This window comes from Notothenia rossii (assembly GCF_949606895.1).
Source record: "Notothenia rossii genome assembly, chromosome: 5".
In the NCBI taxonomy this organism is placed as follows: Eukaryota; Metazoa; Chordata; class Actinopteri; order Perciformes; family Nototheniidae; genus Notothenia; species Notothenia rossii.
Genome location: NC_136903.1, coordinates 29,208,121 through 29,222,469, shown reverse-complemented (window position 1 = coordinate 29,222,469; position 14,349 = coordinate 29,208,121). Strand labels below are relative to the sequence as shown.

Here is a 14,349-nt window from a genome sequence, read left to right as displayed (position 1 = left end):
ACAGCGCGTATTGGCTTTTTTTTTATCAACATGTGATTGTAGTTCGTTGTCAACCTTACCACGGTACTTAGGAGACGTAATTTGTGTCTGAATAACGTTTTGTTCATGAGTTATTGATACGTGAAATCTGAATCTGCCAATATCGTTCTAACTTTACTCAACTTCCACACTGAGGGAGAGGCCTGAAGATGCTTCAACAATGGCCACAGCCGCCGGCGTAGTGACACCGTCTGTAGTAGTAGCAGAGTGATTTTATAGCAATTGATCGAATCCGCGCTGCTGCGCCAGTCAGAGCGTGCCTGTGATATATTTAGTAGCAGGATGTGCACTGAAAAATAGGGCTCCCCCGAAAGCAAAGGGTAATTCGAACACTGGTCCTAGGAATGGTTTCATCGAGAATTTTTAATTTGGTTCCTAGAATGTACTTCTGAAAGATAGGATAACGTTCTATAAAAACATTCTTAAAATGTTTGGTGATTACGTTGTTCGAACATTATACCCCAAGTGTTTTTGTTGTTTATGCACATATCTCTATTGTCATATGGATCGAATAACGTTTAGAAAACCAAAGACAGACATATAGAAGAACGGACCGACTATCACTGCCCGTCCCTGAAACCCCTGTTAGTGTTTGTAGGGGAGAGCGGGGTAATGTGGGACACCGGGTAATGTGAGACACCCGCTGTAACTAGGCAAAGAAACAAATTTGCGGTCATGTGACCATAATGTTTTCAAGCCCCTCCCACCCCCCACTTGTCATGAAGGAGAAGTTGGTGCTGGTTCTGTGGTAAGTATTTTTTTTCACAAAAATGTGTTTGTTGCATGTAAAAGTAAATGTTCTTACTGCGAACGTAATCAACTGTAGTATCAAAGCAAATTGATTCAGGTTGAAAAACTTATATCATACATGTTGCTGAACTTCCAACATATAAAACCATGTGATTGATGCTAGTTAAAGATTAGCCTGAATTGCCGAGATGTTGTTTTTTCTAAAATGGTGGCTGTGGGGTAAAGTGAGACGCTGACTCACTTTACCCCGACATGAAGCACAAGTTAAGTTTAGTCTTATATATATTTTAGTCTAATATTACAATACATATGTTTTAATTTTAATGTCATAAACATTGTAGAAAAGTCATCATGCCAAGACGATACATCAGGAAGACAGCTTGGGGCCAAACACCCCTCACAGAGATGGAGAGTGCAGCTGCAGAGGTCATGCAAGGAAAGAAGTCCTTAAGACAAGCAGGAAAGGAAAGAAATATCAACAAGACAACCCTCCAAAGATTCATTAAGAAAATAGAGAAAGGGAGAGTTAAATCAGTAGCCTGGGGTGCAGTAGCTGAGGCAAAAAGAATACTGACAGATGAGATGGAGGAGGAGCTTGCCCAACATTTAAAACAACTGGCTGACCAGTTCCATGGCCTTGCTCCAGTTAAGTGCCGTGAACTGGCATTTGAATATGCAGACAAAAACCATATCCCTGTCCCTGCCAATTGGATGGAGAAACAATGTGCAGGTAGGCTAGCGTGCGCAAGAGATCACATGATTCTGTAGGTCAACTTAGGCCAACTGATCTTGCCACAAAGCTTATCTTATAATAACGAATTGTCCACTCTTTAGGAGTAGAGTGGTTTGGCAGCTTTCTAGCCCGTCGCCATCTCTCTGTCCGAACTCCGGAGGCAACATCCCTGGGAAGGGCTACAGCCTTCAATAAGACTACAGTGGGGGAGTTCTTTACAAATCTGGCTGTAGTGATGGACAGGTGACAGAATTAATTATTTAGTTGCAAATGTTTTATGGAGGCTTTACCTGTAAGATTTGGTTTTGATTCTGATAAGGTTCTTCCCTTGCCTCTCTTCTTTAACAGACACACATTTCCTCCACACATGATTTACAATGTGGATGAAACAGGCGTCTTTACAGTACAAAAGCCACGGCAGGTAAGCTACTAGAGAGCAGCAGACTGATACTGAGTGGCTTGTGATAATGACCAGCTAGCTATTGGCAGAATGCTGAAACTAATGCTATTAGTAATGTTGTGAGCCTGTGAACTAGAAAAAAATGAATGGACTGCAACAAAATAAAATGTACCTTTAGACCAATAGTAGCCTACTGATTGCACATGCCATTGATTCTAAACTTTCTACTTGATTCAGGTTGTGACAGAGAAAGGGAAAAAGCAAGTTGGTTCTATCACATCAGCTGAGAGAGGAGAACTGGTGACTGTGGTGTGTGCAGTGAATGCTGCTGGGAATGCCATACCTCCCATGTTTGTCTTCCCCAGAGTTAGGTTTAAGGACGACTTCATGATAGGAGCACCTCCAGGAGCCAAAGGTGCCTCCACCAGAACAGGATGGATGAACGAAGACACCTGGCCTGAGTTCCTCAATCACTTGATAAAGCACACTAAGTGCACTCCTGACCATCCCATGCCGCTAATCCTGGATAATCTGAGAGCTCACATCTCACTCAAGGCAGTGGAGAAAGCAAAGAGTAATTGTATTGTTCTGCTCACCCTCCCACCCCACACATCCCATCGCTTGCAGCCTCTCGACGTGACGGTGTATGGCCCGTTCAAGACCCTATACAGCCGAGCTCTTGATGGGTGGATGAGATCTAACCCTGGCAAAACAGTCTCCATCTATCAGATTGCAGGATTTGTGAACGAGGCCTTCTTGTCAGCAGTGACACCACGCAATATCACCTCTGGCTTCAAGTCCACTGGGATCTTCCCATATAACAGAGATATTTTCCCTGAGGAGGCGTTTGCACCATCCATGGTGTCAGACCGGCCAAACCCTGAGCTGCAGCCTGCATCCACTGGTCCATCCACTTCAGATGATCCGGATGGTCCACGGCCTGCAGATGATCCACCCCCTGCAGATGAACCACCTGCTGCAGATGCTATTCCACTCGCTGATGCTATTCCATCCACTTTGCATGGTCCACATGGATGTGCCTCGCCAGCTGTCTCACGACCTGGATATGTGTCTCCTCAGGAAATCATACCACTTCCAAAATGTCCCCCCAGAGGACAAACAAAACGAAAGCGTGTGAAGACAGCCATCTTAACAGATACTCCAGAGAAGCAAATCATAGAACAGGCTTATGAAGAGAGACAAAAGAACCTGGCAGGGAAAAAGCAAAATAGCAAAGAAAAGGGAAAACCGAAAAAGAAGGCACCCAAGAAGAAAATCATAGATAGCAGCTCGGAGGAGAGTGATGACCCTGTCCCATTTGAGGATGATTTTGAGAGCTCTGAAGATGAGAGGAGTGACCCCGGAAACAAAGATCTGTCCGTGGGTGACTTCGTCCTCGTCAACTTTGCCACAAAACACCGAAGTATCCGTTATGTTGGCATGGTTGAGAAGGTTGAGGGGTACGAAATACTAACCCAATTCCTCAGAAAAATCAAGGGAAACAACAGAGAGTGGGAGAGACCCACGTTTGCTATGAAAGAAAAGGATGTGGCACATGTTCCTAAAGGTGATGTGGTGAAGAAGCTGCCTCAACCTAATAGGCCTGGAGGAACAACACGGAGAGAGCAACTCTTCACCTTTCCCTGTAACCTTCAGGGCTGGAATGTAGAGTAGGCCTTGTTTAAATATGCGGCTGATGTTCATATCATATCGTGTTCTAATCTAACTGGTTAAATGGTTAATTGAATGTTTATTAAAGCACTTTGAAATATATTATGTTGTATTTGACTTTGTTTGGAGTTACTTTGTTTAAAAAATGTGCTAAATTGACCAATCCCCATGATTATGTTGCGCATCCGACATTAGTTTTGGAATGTGTGGTTGTCAATCTATCTGTCAGGATTCTAACTGTTACAACATGTGTTGTTTTGGTAGTTTAAAAGTGGAAAAGGTAAGTGGTTCACTTTACCCCCTTGATTTCTCTAGTCTGTCTCAGTTCACCCCTTAGCTGGGGTAAAGTGAGACACAAGACCACTTTTTAAAAAACAATCATATTTTCACTGCCATTTGTCCTGAAGACATTCTGATCATTTCCAGTGCTAGGAAACATCCTGAATTAATGGGAAATGTGTAAATTTTACTGATATATCATTTTAGCTCACCTACAGGAGAGCAAATGTAAAAAAAATCTCACATTACCCCGCTCTCCCCTATGTGTTTGTTTCTACTGTGTGTCTCTCTCTCTGCCTGCTGGTCTGCTCTACACGGCTGGGAGCAGTCTCCAATCAACCACACCTGCAACCTGCTCTTCAGCCACACTATGAAAACCTGCAGCCTGCACTCATTCCCTGCCGGATTGTTGCCGTGAACATTTTTTTGCGTGCTGCTCTAGCTTTTTACCAGCATATTCTTTGACAACTTTGCCTGCTTTTGCCTCACACTGATTTTTGTGTCTCTCCCAGGAGGAATCCAAGGCCCAAGACCAGCCAGGCCTCTCTACCAACCCTTGAACGACTGTTTCCCACTGCCGCCATAACCAACCTCCACTCCCAGCTCCCCTTTTCTAATAAACAAATGTTACTTTCACCAGCTGATTCCGTGTCATCCTTTTACATGCGTTAATAGTCACATTCCAATAGTTAAGTAAACTATCATAATCATCCTCATGACCACAGTGGTCAGTCCACTTACCCAGGATTTTTTAGTTGAACAATTAAAGGAATATTATATCTTTATGTTCTAATAATGTAAACATATTTTAGTAAGTTGTTACCATAGAACATTTGCATAATTTCTTTAACATAAACCATGTTATCCTTCTCTAAAATAATAACATTCTGGCAACATAAAAAATCTAACTTGCAGCTGGAAATGTTTTAAGAACAGTAGGGCATAATGTTCGAACAATGTTATCAAAAACATTTTAAGAATGTTTTTAGAGAACGTTATCCTACCTTTCAGAAGAACATTCTGGGAACCAAAATAAAAGCTTCTGGCGAAAACGTTTTAAGAACAGTAGGGCATAATGTTCTATCAATGTTTTCAAAAACATTTTAAGAATGTTTTTAGAGAACGTTATCCTACCTTTCAGAAGAATATTTTTGGAACCAAAATAAAAGCTTCTGGCGAAAACGTTTTAAGAACAGTAGGTCATAATGTTCTATCAATGTTTTCAAAAACATTTTAAGAAGGTTATCACCAAATATTTGAAGAATTTTTTAAGAGAATGTTATCCTACCTTTCAGAAGAACATTCTGGGAACCAAACAAAAACTTCCCGCTGAAAACCTTCCTAGAAAAATGACTGTAACATTCTCAGAATGTTTTTAGAACCAAACATTTCTAGCTGGGATTTCTGTCGAGATACATAGAACTCCGGAACAGCAGCAAGTACTTCTTCAAAATAGTCTCAGGATGCAGTCAAATTTTACATTTTAATCCACTATTAAAGTTCCCGTTGTTTTACACTGGAATACTAGTTTTTATACACACTGCAGTGCAACCCTTCCCAGATTAGGTTGACTCAAACCATTTCATTTAAATAAAAAAATCTAGAACATTTGACAAAGGAGAACACTGACCTGCCAGGTATGTGTTCTAGCAGTATGAGACTAACACTGCAGGAAAAATGTTCCAACATCCTAACCCTAACCCTAGCTCAAATGTTAGAATGCTGGACAACTGAAATGAGCATTACTTCCAATTAACCAGTGTTAATGATATAACTCCAAAATGCCCAAGACACACGTACCAACTTGAAGAAAACTCAAAATGACCATAAAGAGACACAAAACTACAAAGATACACTAAACATTTACATTAAAAAAGAAAAACCACTATAAGTTCTGTGTGTCTTGTTTCTATAGGAGAGGTCTGAGCCTCTGGACCCATTGTCTCACAATCCATCCGTTAAATAAATATACGAATTGTCAGGGGTCTATCTTGCATCATTCATGTTTACTTTGTGATTGCTTTTTGAAAATTGAAAATAAACCTCACTTGAGTAAAAAAGATCCCATGTTCGCCCCTCTTTCATCCTTCAAGTCTCTTCCTTTGTAGCCTGCCTGAGTCTTTTTCTCTCCGGTTACCAGGTAATAAATTGGTTGACACCAGACATTTAGGCCGGCGATGGAAATATCACACCCAAATATCACGCTGACCCTCAGCAGCCCTCTCCATCGCCCGCCAGACAACGTCCTTCTTTGTTCTTCACACACAGAGGAACAGAAGGCCAAAAATAGAAGAAAGGAGGAAAGAAAGATCTAAGAGAGAAAAAAAGAGAAACAGGTGGAGAGAGTAAGATAGATGAAGGCAACAGAAACAGACATCGGAAGGATCAGGTGTTCGTCTATTATATTTCCACTCCATCTCTCACTCTCTAAAGGCTCTATAGCATCATTAAAAGCTCATTTGTACTTTTCTTAAACTCCTCCCCCTCTGCATTGATTAGACGTCTCATTGATGCTCCGGTGATTAAGATTGAGATTGTCATTCTTTGGCATTTTGACTTACTAATCAACACTTATAATGATGAGGAAACCGTTCCCTCATGTTGTGTCACCATTATGATTTAGGCGTTGTTTGGTTGTTTTCCTTATTCCTGTTAGTTGGGTCCTGTGAGATGCAGAAAAGGCAATTAGGCTTCATGGACTATATCTGTCGCTTCTTGTTGTTCTGTTCTTTTGTCCATCAAAAGAAAAAAGTGACAACAGTTAATGATTATGTTTCATTGATTAGTTTTAAATGACGCCTCATTTACATGAAAAGTGTTCCTCAGAATCTAGGTAACATGGGGGGACTGTAAACTGATTCAACAAAATTCAGCTTGAAGGTGTGAGGCTTCTTTCCATATTGGGAAAAAGATTTGCTTCAGTGTACTCTGCACAAATGTACTGTAGATCTGCAGGGCCTGTGTAGAGAACCTTAAGCTGCATTTACATGAGCATTGCCGTGAAAACATTCAGATGAGTGTTGTTTCTATGGTAATGTCCCCTGCTAGCTTGTTTAGCACAGCTATTATCTGATTGGTTGCACGTCAAAACACCACAGCAACGTGAGCGAAGAACCGTTTTGCTGCTTGTCATGTAAAGGCAGATTTATTGATTGAATATTAATCATATCTGTGTTATCAGATGCATATGAGGTGGATGATAAACATAGCTGAAAAGTGTCCAGTTCGTAGAGGGACACCGAAGCTAAGGACTTTAGATTCCTTTTCGCCACAGGCAGAATTGTGATTACAATCATCAAGTCATACTTTCATTCTGTCCAGTAGTTTGGCATACGAAATGTACATTGCCTATCAGTCTTAGCTGTCATTACCCAGGGCTGCCAACACTCACGCATTGAGCGTGAGAGTCACGCAATTAACCCATATCTCACTCACTCACGCCACACTTGCCTTTCCTCACGCTAAGTTTTCGTCCAAAATAAATGTATATAAATATAAAAATAAAGTGAAGGAACAGCAAACCGAGCAGTCTACGAAATGGGACGGTCTTCTGGCTTAGTTCAGTAAAGTTGGAACGATATTGGGAGATTCTGATTTCACTGATCAATAACTCATGAACAAAACGTTATTCAGACACAAATGACGTCTCCTAAGTACCGTGGTAAGGTTGACAATGAACTACAATCACATTTCGATCCAAAAAAAAAGCCAATATGCTCCGTCCTCCGAGCTGGACACATTACATTGGTCTCTATCTGCAGCCGGAGAAGAAACGAGTGCTCAGGGGCCGTCTGCAAAGTGCAACTCCGAAAAAAGAGAATACGATAATATTCAATCACTATTATACAACTTATTACTACCAAACTCACTACACACATCAATAGGTAATATTGGTAAGGGACTCTCTGTTTAGATAGCTAACTTAGTTATCTCAGTGGTTCTCAAACATTTTGGTCAACATTTATGAGAATAAATGAAAAACAGTTATGAAATACTATATGACAGTAAAACAAGAATACAGCTTAAAAGGTGAGTGATTTGTAAAATATCCATAAAGAAAAAGAAAATCTGTTTACAGTTCTGTTTCATATGTGTTGAGATATGTATCCATAAATTCATTTTGCTCTCAAAATGCACCAGGTTGATGTACTTAACTTCAATATTTAAAAATCTTCCCGGGGGAGCATGCCCTCGGACCCCCCTAGAGGAGGTGAGGAAAGGCATTTTCTATAGTTAAAACGTACATGTCTGTATTTTGTCTAATCACTGATTGTAAGTTTAACCAAAGGAAAAAAAAAAAATTGTGATGTAACACACTGCAATAGTGATTTCATAGAAGAGTGCTAATTAAAAAATTGTTTCTCGTTGCCAAGTGCACAGGTTTTTTTCTTTTCATTGCTTTGACTTGCTGCATTTGATCTGTTTTGATTCCTTGACAGTTGGATTGAATCTAACGACAGCTCTGGGCCTAAGATGCTCTGTATGTGTCTTCTGTAATTGGTAACGCTTGATTTTCCTGTTTGAGAGGCAGATAACCAGAGCAGCAATCTGTCTGTGAAAAGGCAAACAGTCAAAGCAACAAGGAGTGGGTTTTTTTAAGATGTAAGAAGCAGAAAGAGTGAATATTGCCACTGATAGATCAAACTGAAAATCAATGAAGTCAGTGCGAGATAGGAATACTGTCTCTCTATTTCTCTCTCTTGCATACACACAAATGCATGGGCTAATTAAAGGAAATCCAGAGTGAAGGAGAAACAGAGAGACAGGTATGCCAAGGGGATGAAGGAGACTTTAGACTTCATAAAGGCGAGCAAAGTAAATTGACCTCCTGAATGAGGGAACTGTTTCATTACATGTCCCCCGGGTGTGCAGGGTAATAAGGTTAAAGCTTGGGGCACACACTACAGGATTAGAAGACACAGAGGTGGTGTGGAGGGGAGATAGAGATGAAGCCATTGCAGCACTGTAATGACTGTGTTTTGTAAAACATAGCCTACACTGCCTTCAGTTTGATTCAGCTCAAGAATAATTCAAATATTAAACATTTAATATACATTTGAATATATTAATAGAGGTACAAAAAAAAGGACTATCATTCTTAAACAAGAAAAATAAATTGTGGGTAAGAAACAGGCTAAGCTAAGCTAACCACCTGCTCACTGTGGCTTCATATTTACTTTACACAGCATGCTGTATCAGTCTTCACATTAAACTCCTGGCAAAGAGCAATTAATCTAGGAGATGTTACGCCATGGCTTGCCATTCAGTCCAATGGAAACTGAAAAAGCACATTGGGTTTTTTTAACACAACTTTGTAGCTTTTTTTAAGCAGAATTTCACTGAGCATTATTCTATTTCCCAATTTCAAAAAAGGATACAACCAAAAAACTATATTGAAGCATTTGCAGTGACTCAGTAACCTTTGACCCAGCACTTCTGACAGCTGGCATTAATGTACACCTTTCCCACTTGAGCAGTTAAGCCTTTATTTAGCAGTGTATTATAGCTGCCATAATACAGGACTTAAAGCCATATAGGGAGGATATGTAAACTGACATATTAACTGGGCCATTATGTGTCCCTTGTCATCAACGTCACCCACAAATATTATGGAATAAGGAATTTGATTAGAATTTACTTGACAAGTAACGTGACCATCCTTATGCATTCGTCCAAATGGGTTTGAATCTATTGCGATCAATTTAGCGAAAATACTTAGGTTTGATGGTATTTCAATTATCTTTGATCATTTTATTTAGTTCTAATGCACAAAACGACACGTGTGTCATTGTGCATAGAAAATCACCACATTGCTATATTTTAATCTTAACAGCAAAATATTGCAACACAACCAGCAATCGACTTTGATTTTATGTGGCAATGCTAACATGCTGATGTTGGAAAGGAATTGATTTGACCATGTTCACCATCTTAGTTTTGCATTCTGAAAAGTGCTTGTAATAAAGTGCAGCTGACTGATAGGAATGTCATTAATTCTGCAGATAGTAGGTGATAAATTAATCAAAATGAAATATATAAGAATTGGACTAGCTGATTTTTTACGGACTTGTTGAAAGGCTAAAGGAAAGGTCAGGGGATTAAAGTGATTACAGTTCCTCCTCTGGGGAATGTGGTCGTCAGTACCACATTTTACAGAAATCAATACGTCAAGATATTTATATAAAAAACTGAAATGTCTACCTCATAATGGCCCTCAAGGAAAGGTCAGAGAATACCAATGTCAGTGGGATTCATCCTCTGAGGAACATGAATGTCTGTAAAAAATGCCATGGCAATATATCAAATTGTTGTTGAGATGTTTCAGTCAGGAATAAAGTGAAAGACTGACTGAGAGACCAAAAATACCATCCCTAGAATCAAACTGTTAACGTAGCAGGCTTAATTGGAGAATTAAATCATCATGAAAACCTGTTCATTTTATACCATATTGGCTGGCTGACTAATCACAAAAATATAATCAATTGATCTGCTCATTGAATTTAATAGTTTTCAAGTAGAGTGTGATTACTAGATTTGCTCTTCCATAGCCTAATCTGTTTCTGTTGCTCCTGTAAAATGGTGGATTAAATTGTTTTTGAGCAATTCAATCTCGGCACAACGATTATTTTGTGTTGTGAAAACCTAAAACACGTTTATTTTTGCTTTGCCTGGCGTTTAAATCAACCTTTTTTTTATCAATATGGAAAAGTTTTAAGTTAACTGCTCCTGCAAACTCTACCGCAGCTAAAGCATCAACTGAAAATGATATTGGCTGGACAAAAGTTCACTCACTGTTAACCAGACTGAAGGCTGAATGAGTCAAGAGAAGTCTAATTAATTTAGCTATGAAGATTATGCTTCATTAAGCCAACCCGGTATCACGGCATGACGTGAACATGTGACGATTTACCATGTTGGGAGACGTGAAGATGTCACGATTTCGTCCCTTCAAACGTGACAGTTACACGGTATTGCTAACATGGTCCAACAAGTGGAGAAATACCTGGAAATGCCAACTAAAGGCTCTACCACTGACGGTCGGTTGTAATTGTCAATATTAATATAATGTTTTTGTTTTTTTAAAAGTCACACTCGATTTCGCCGATTTTCTTGTTGCCCCAGCTGGTCGACACCTCTTTTAGCAGAAACAAAGGCTACATTAATGTATTAAATCGATGTTAATCCATGTGTGTGGTTGTGGAATTAACGGACGTGATACCTGGTTGCAGGGGCGGACTGGGACTAAATATCAGCCCGGGACTCTAGACCGGCCCACCGCAGTACCGCAAGTAAATACTGCGAGGAAATTGTCGACGGGGTGGGGGGGGTGGGTACTAGTGACTTATCCGGACGGCCCACTTATCCGACCCGCTCACTCAGGTATTGTACTCAAGCTACTTTTACATAATTGTACCTTACTTGAGTATTTTCCATTCCTTTTTTATATAAAACTTTTTTGATACACCCAGTATCTCACAAAAGTTCTAATATTGGCTCCACATTGAGAAAACACAGGTTTTGTATGTTGGTGATGTGACGGCCTCAGAGCCTGGGGCCTGTGAGTGTGTTGCAGGTCCTGCGATGGGGTCGAGCTTAAGAGGCCACTCAGCGGGATCAGGAACACCTGGCCGGAGCTGAGGTGCTATTTAAGCCCAGCTGCCCGGAGTCACATCCCCGTCAGTACTCTCTCCAAGACGGCTGCAGAAGGACTCCTTGATCTTTCCCCATCGTCCATCCTCTCCTGTTTTTGGTGTTGCAAATAAAGTGCCGTGATTTTTGGAAACTTTGAGCGTCTCTTTTTGAACTTTCCTGTTGCGGCCAACGGGCCGGTCGTAACAACTGGGGGCTCGTCTATCGTGAGTAGGAACCGGGAGTTAGTTGGGTTGTTGTGGTGTTAGCTGTACCTGAATTAGCCTGTGTTCGTGGCTAATTGGTAGCATGATTTTATTTTGGGGGAGAAGCTGGGAGCATGTGTCGCCCATATGACTGTTACGTCACGTGTTGGGGATTCCCTCGGATGACAGTGACGTATGTGGCCTTATATGGTGTTGTATATGTACTCTAGGGGTGCCTAGGCGTTATTTTGGAACCCGTATGGTCCCGGGTTTGGGTGTATTGATGAGGTTTGTTTTTGTCCGGTAGCTGTGATCTGTTCTCTTAGATATTCGATGAAACATAGGAGGTAGTGGTCCCGTCTGTGTGCACAATACCTGTAGGAGTGTTTCCCCTGGTAGGTTCAAGAGGCGTTTCCCCTTTGGGTTTGGTCTGGGGTGGGCTTTGATAGTGTTGAGGTACGGCGGTTAGAGCTTCACTTTCCCTTTTCCCTAAACTTGCTCAGGAGCACTTCCGTGGTTCAGGGGGGTTGCCGGTTACCTGGTCGCCTCTCTCGGTCCAGCGGGCTTTAAGTGCATAAATACCCACCGCTACGCCTCATGAAGACTAGGAGGGGGAGTTACCTAGTGAGTTTTGTGGTTAGAAAGTCAGCTAGCGGGGCTGCTCATTCCTACTGTATGCACAGGTGGGCTAAGACATTGCAGCGGTTATTGTATAAATATGGAGGATATTGTAACGGGTCAGAGTTCCGTGTTGAATTTTGAGCAGGAGAAGGAGTTGCTCAAATTACGCATAGAGTTGGAGACGGAAAAGGAGTTGGCCGTGGAGAAGATGCGACAGGGCATTGAGCTGGAAAGAGCGGTGTCTGTGGAAAAATTGAGGCAGGAAACTTAGCAGGCAAAGTTGGAGTTGGAGAGGGAGAAACTGGCATTGGTTAGAGAGGGCAGAGTAGCGGTTGATGTCCTGTTTCCTGATGATAGTCAAAGCAGGACCCGAGGGAGGTCAGTGGATGAATTAAATGATTTGAGGCTGGTGCCAAGGGTTAATGAAAAGGATCCAGACATTTTTTTTTCCATGTTTGAGCTTCTCGCTGTTGTAAGGGGGTTGTCTGAGGCCACTCCATCCATCCATCTATCTTCTCCCGCTTATCCGTGGTCGGGTTGCGGAGGTAGCAGTTCCAGCGAAGAGCCCCAAAGTTTATTTTCCCTGGCCACATCAACCAGCTCTGACTGGGAGATCCCAAGGCGCTCCCAGGCCAGCGAAGAGATATAATCCCTCCACTTGGTCCTAGGTCTACCCCTTGGTCTCTTCCCAGCTGGACGTGCCTGGAACACCTCCCTCGGGAGGCTCCCAGGTGGCATCCTAACTAGGTGCCCGAACCACCTCAACTGGCTCCTTTCGACGCGAAGGAGGAGCGGTTCAACTCCGAGTCCCTCCCGGATGACCGAACTTCTCACCTTATCCCTAAGGGAGACACCAGCCACCCTGCGGAGAAAACCCATCTCGGCCGCTTGTAACCGCAATCTCGTTCTTTCGGTCATGACCCATCCTTCATGACCATAGGTGAGGGTAGGAACGAAAATGGCCCGGTAGACAGAGAGCTTTGCCTTCTGGTTCAGCTACCTTTTAGTCACAACGGTGTGGTAAAGCGACTGCAGTACCGCTCCCGCTGCTCCGATTCTCTGACCCATGTCACGCTCCATTGTTCCCTCACTCGAGAACAAGACCCCGAGATACTTGAACTCCTTCACTTGAGGTAAGGACTCATTCCCTACTTGGAGTAGACAGTCCATCGGTTTCCTGCTGAAAACCATGGCCTCAGATTTGGAGGTGCTGATCTTCATCCCAGCCGCTTCACACTCGGTTGCGAACCGATCCAGTGAGTGCTGAAGGTCGCAGACCGATGAAGCCATCAGAACCACATCATCTGCAAAAAGCAGTGGTGCAATCCTTAGTCCACCGAACTGCAGACCCCCTCCCCCACGACTACGCCTCGAAATCCGATCCATGTATATTACAAACAGGGGTGGTGACAAAGCGCAGCCTTGACTTACTGCAGAGGACCCGGACACAGCTCTCGCTTTGGGAGTACAGAGATTGGATGGCCCTGAGAAGAGACCCCCTCACCCCATACTCCCGCAGCACCTCCCACAGTGACTCCCTGGGAACCCGGTCATACGCCTTCTCCAAGTCTACAAAACACATGTAGACTGGATAAGCGTACCCCCAGGCCCCCTCTAGGATCCTTGCGAGAGTAAAAAGCTGATCCGTCGTTCCACGACCAGGACGGAATCCGCATTGTTCCTCCTCAATCTGAGGTTTGACAATCGGCCTGACCCTCCTTTCGAGTACCTTAGAGTAAACTTTCCCGGGGAGGCTGAGTAGTGTGATGCCTCTGTAATTGGCACATACCCTCTGATCCCCCTTTTTAAAAAGGGGAACCACCACCCCGGTCTGCCACTCCTTCGGTACTGTTTCCGACTTCCACGCAACGTTGATGAGACGTGTCAACCATGACAGTCCCTCAACACCCAGAGCCTTCAACATTGCTGGGCGGATCTCATCCACCGCCGGGGCTTTGCCACTGTGAAGTTGTTTGACGATCTCAGTGACCTCCCCCCGGGAGATTGGTGTCGATCCCCCG

General features: G+C 42.6%; 1 protein-coding gene across 1 annotated transcript; it reads left to right on the top strand.

Moving 5' to 3' along the window:
- Window positions 1–655: 655 nt before the first annotated feature.
- LOC307038781 (uncharacterized protein) lies at window positions 656–12,599 on the top strand (the record flags this gene model as incomplete). Its single annotated transcript, XM_079680459.1, has 6 exons — window positions 656–787; window positions 1,131–1,519; window positions 1,624–1,765; window positions 1,871–1,943; window positions 2,160–3,587; window positions 12,474–12,599. The coding sequence occupies exons 2-6, from the start codon at window positions 1,141–1,143 to the stop codon at window positions 12,597–12,599; spliced, it is 2,148 nt and encodes a 715-aa protein (XP_079536585.1). The 5' UTR covers window positions 656–787; window positions 1,131–1,140.
- Between the last annotated feature and the right edge of the window lie 1,750 nt (window positions 12,600–14,349).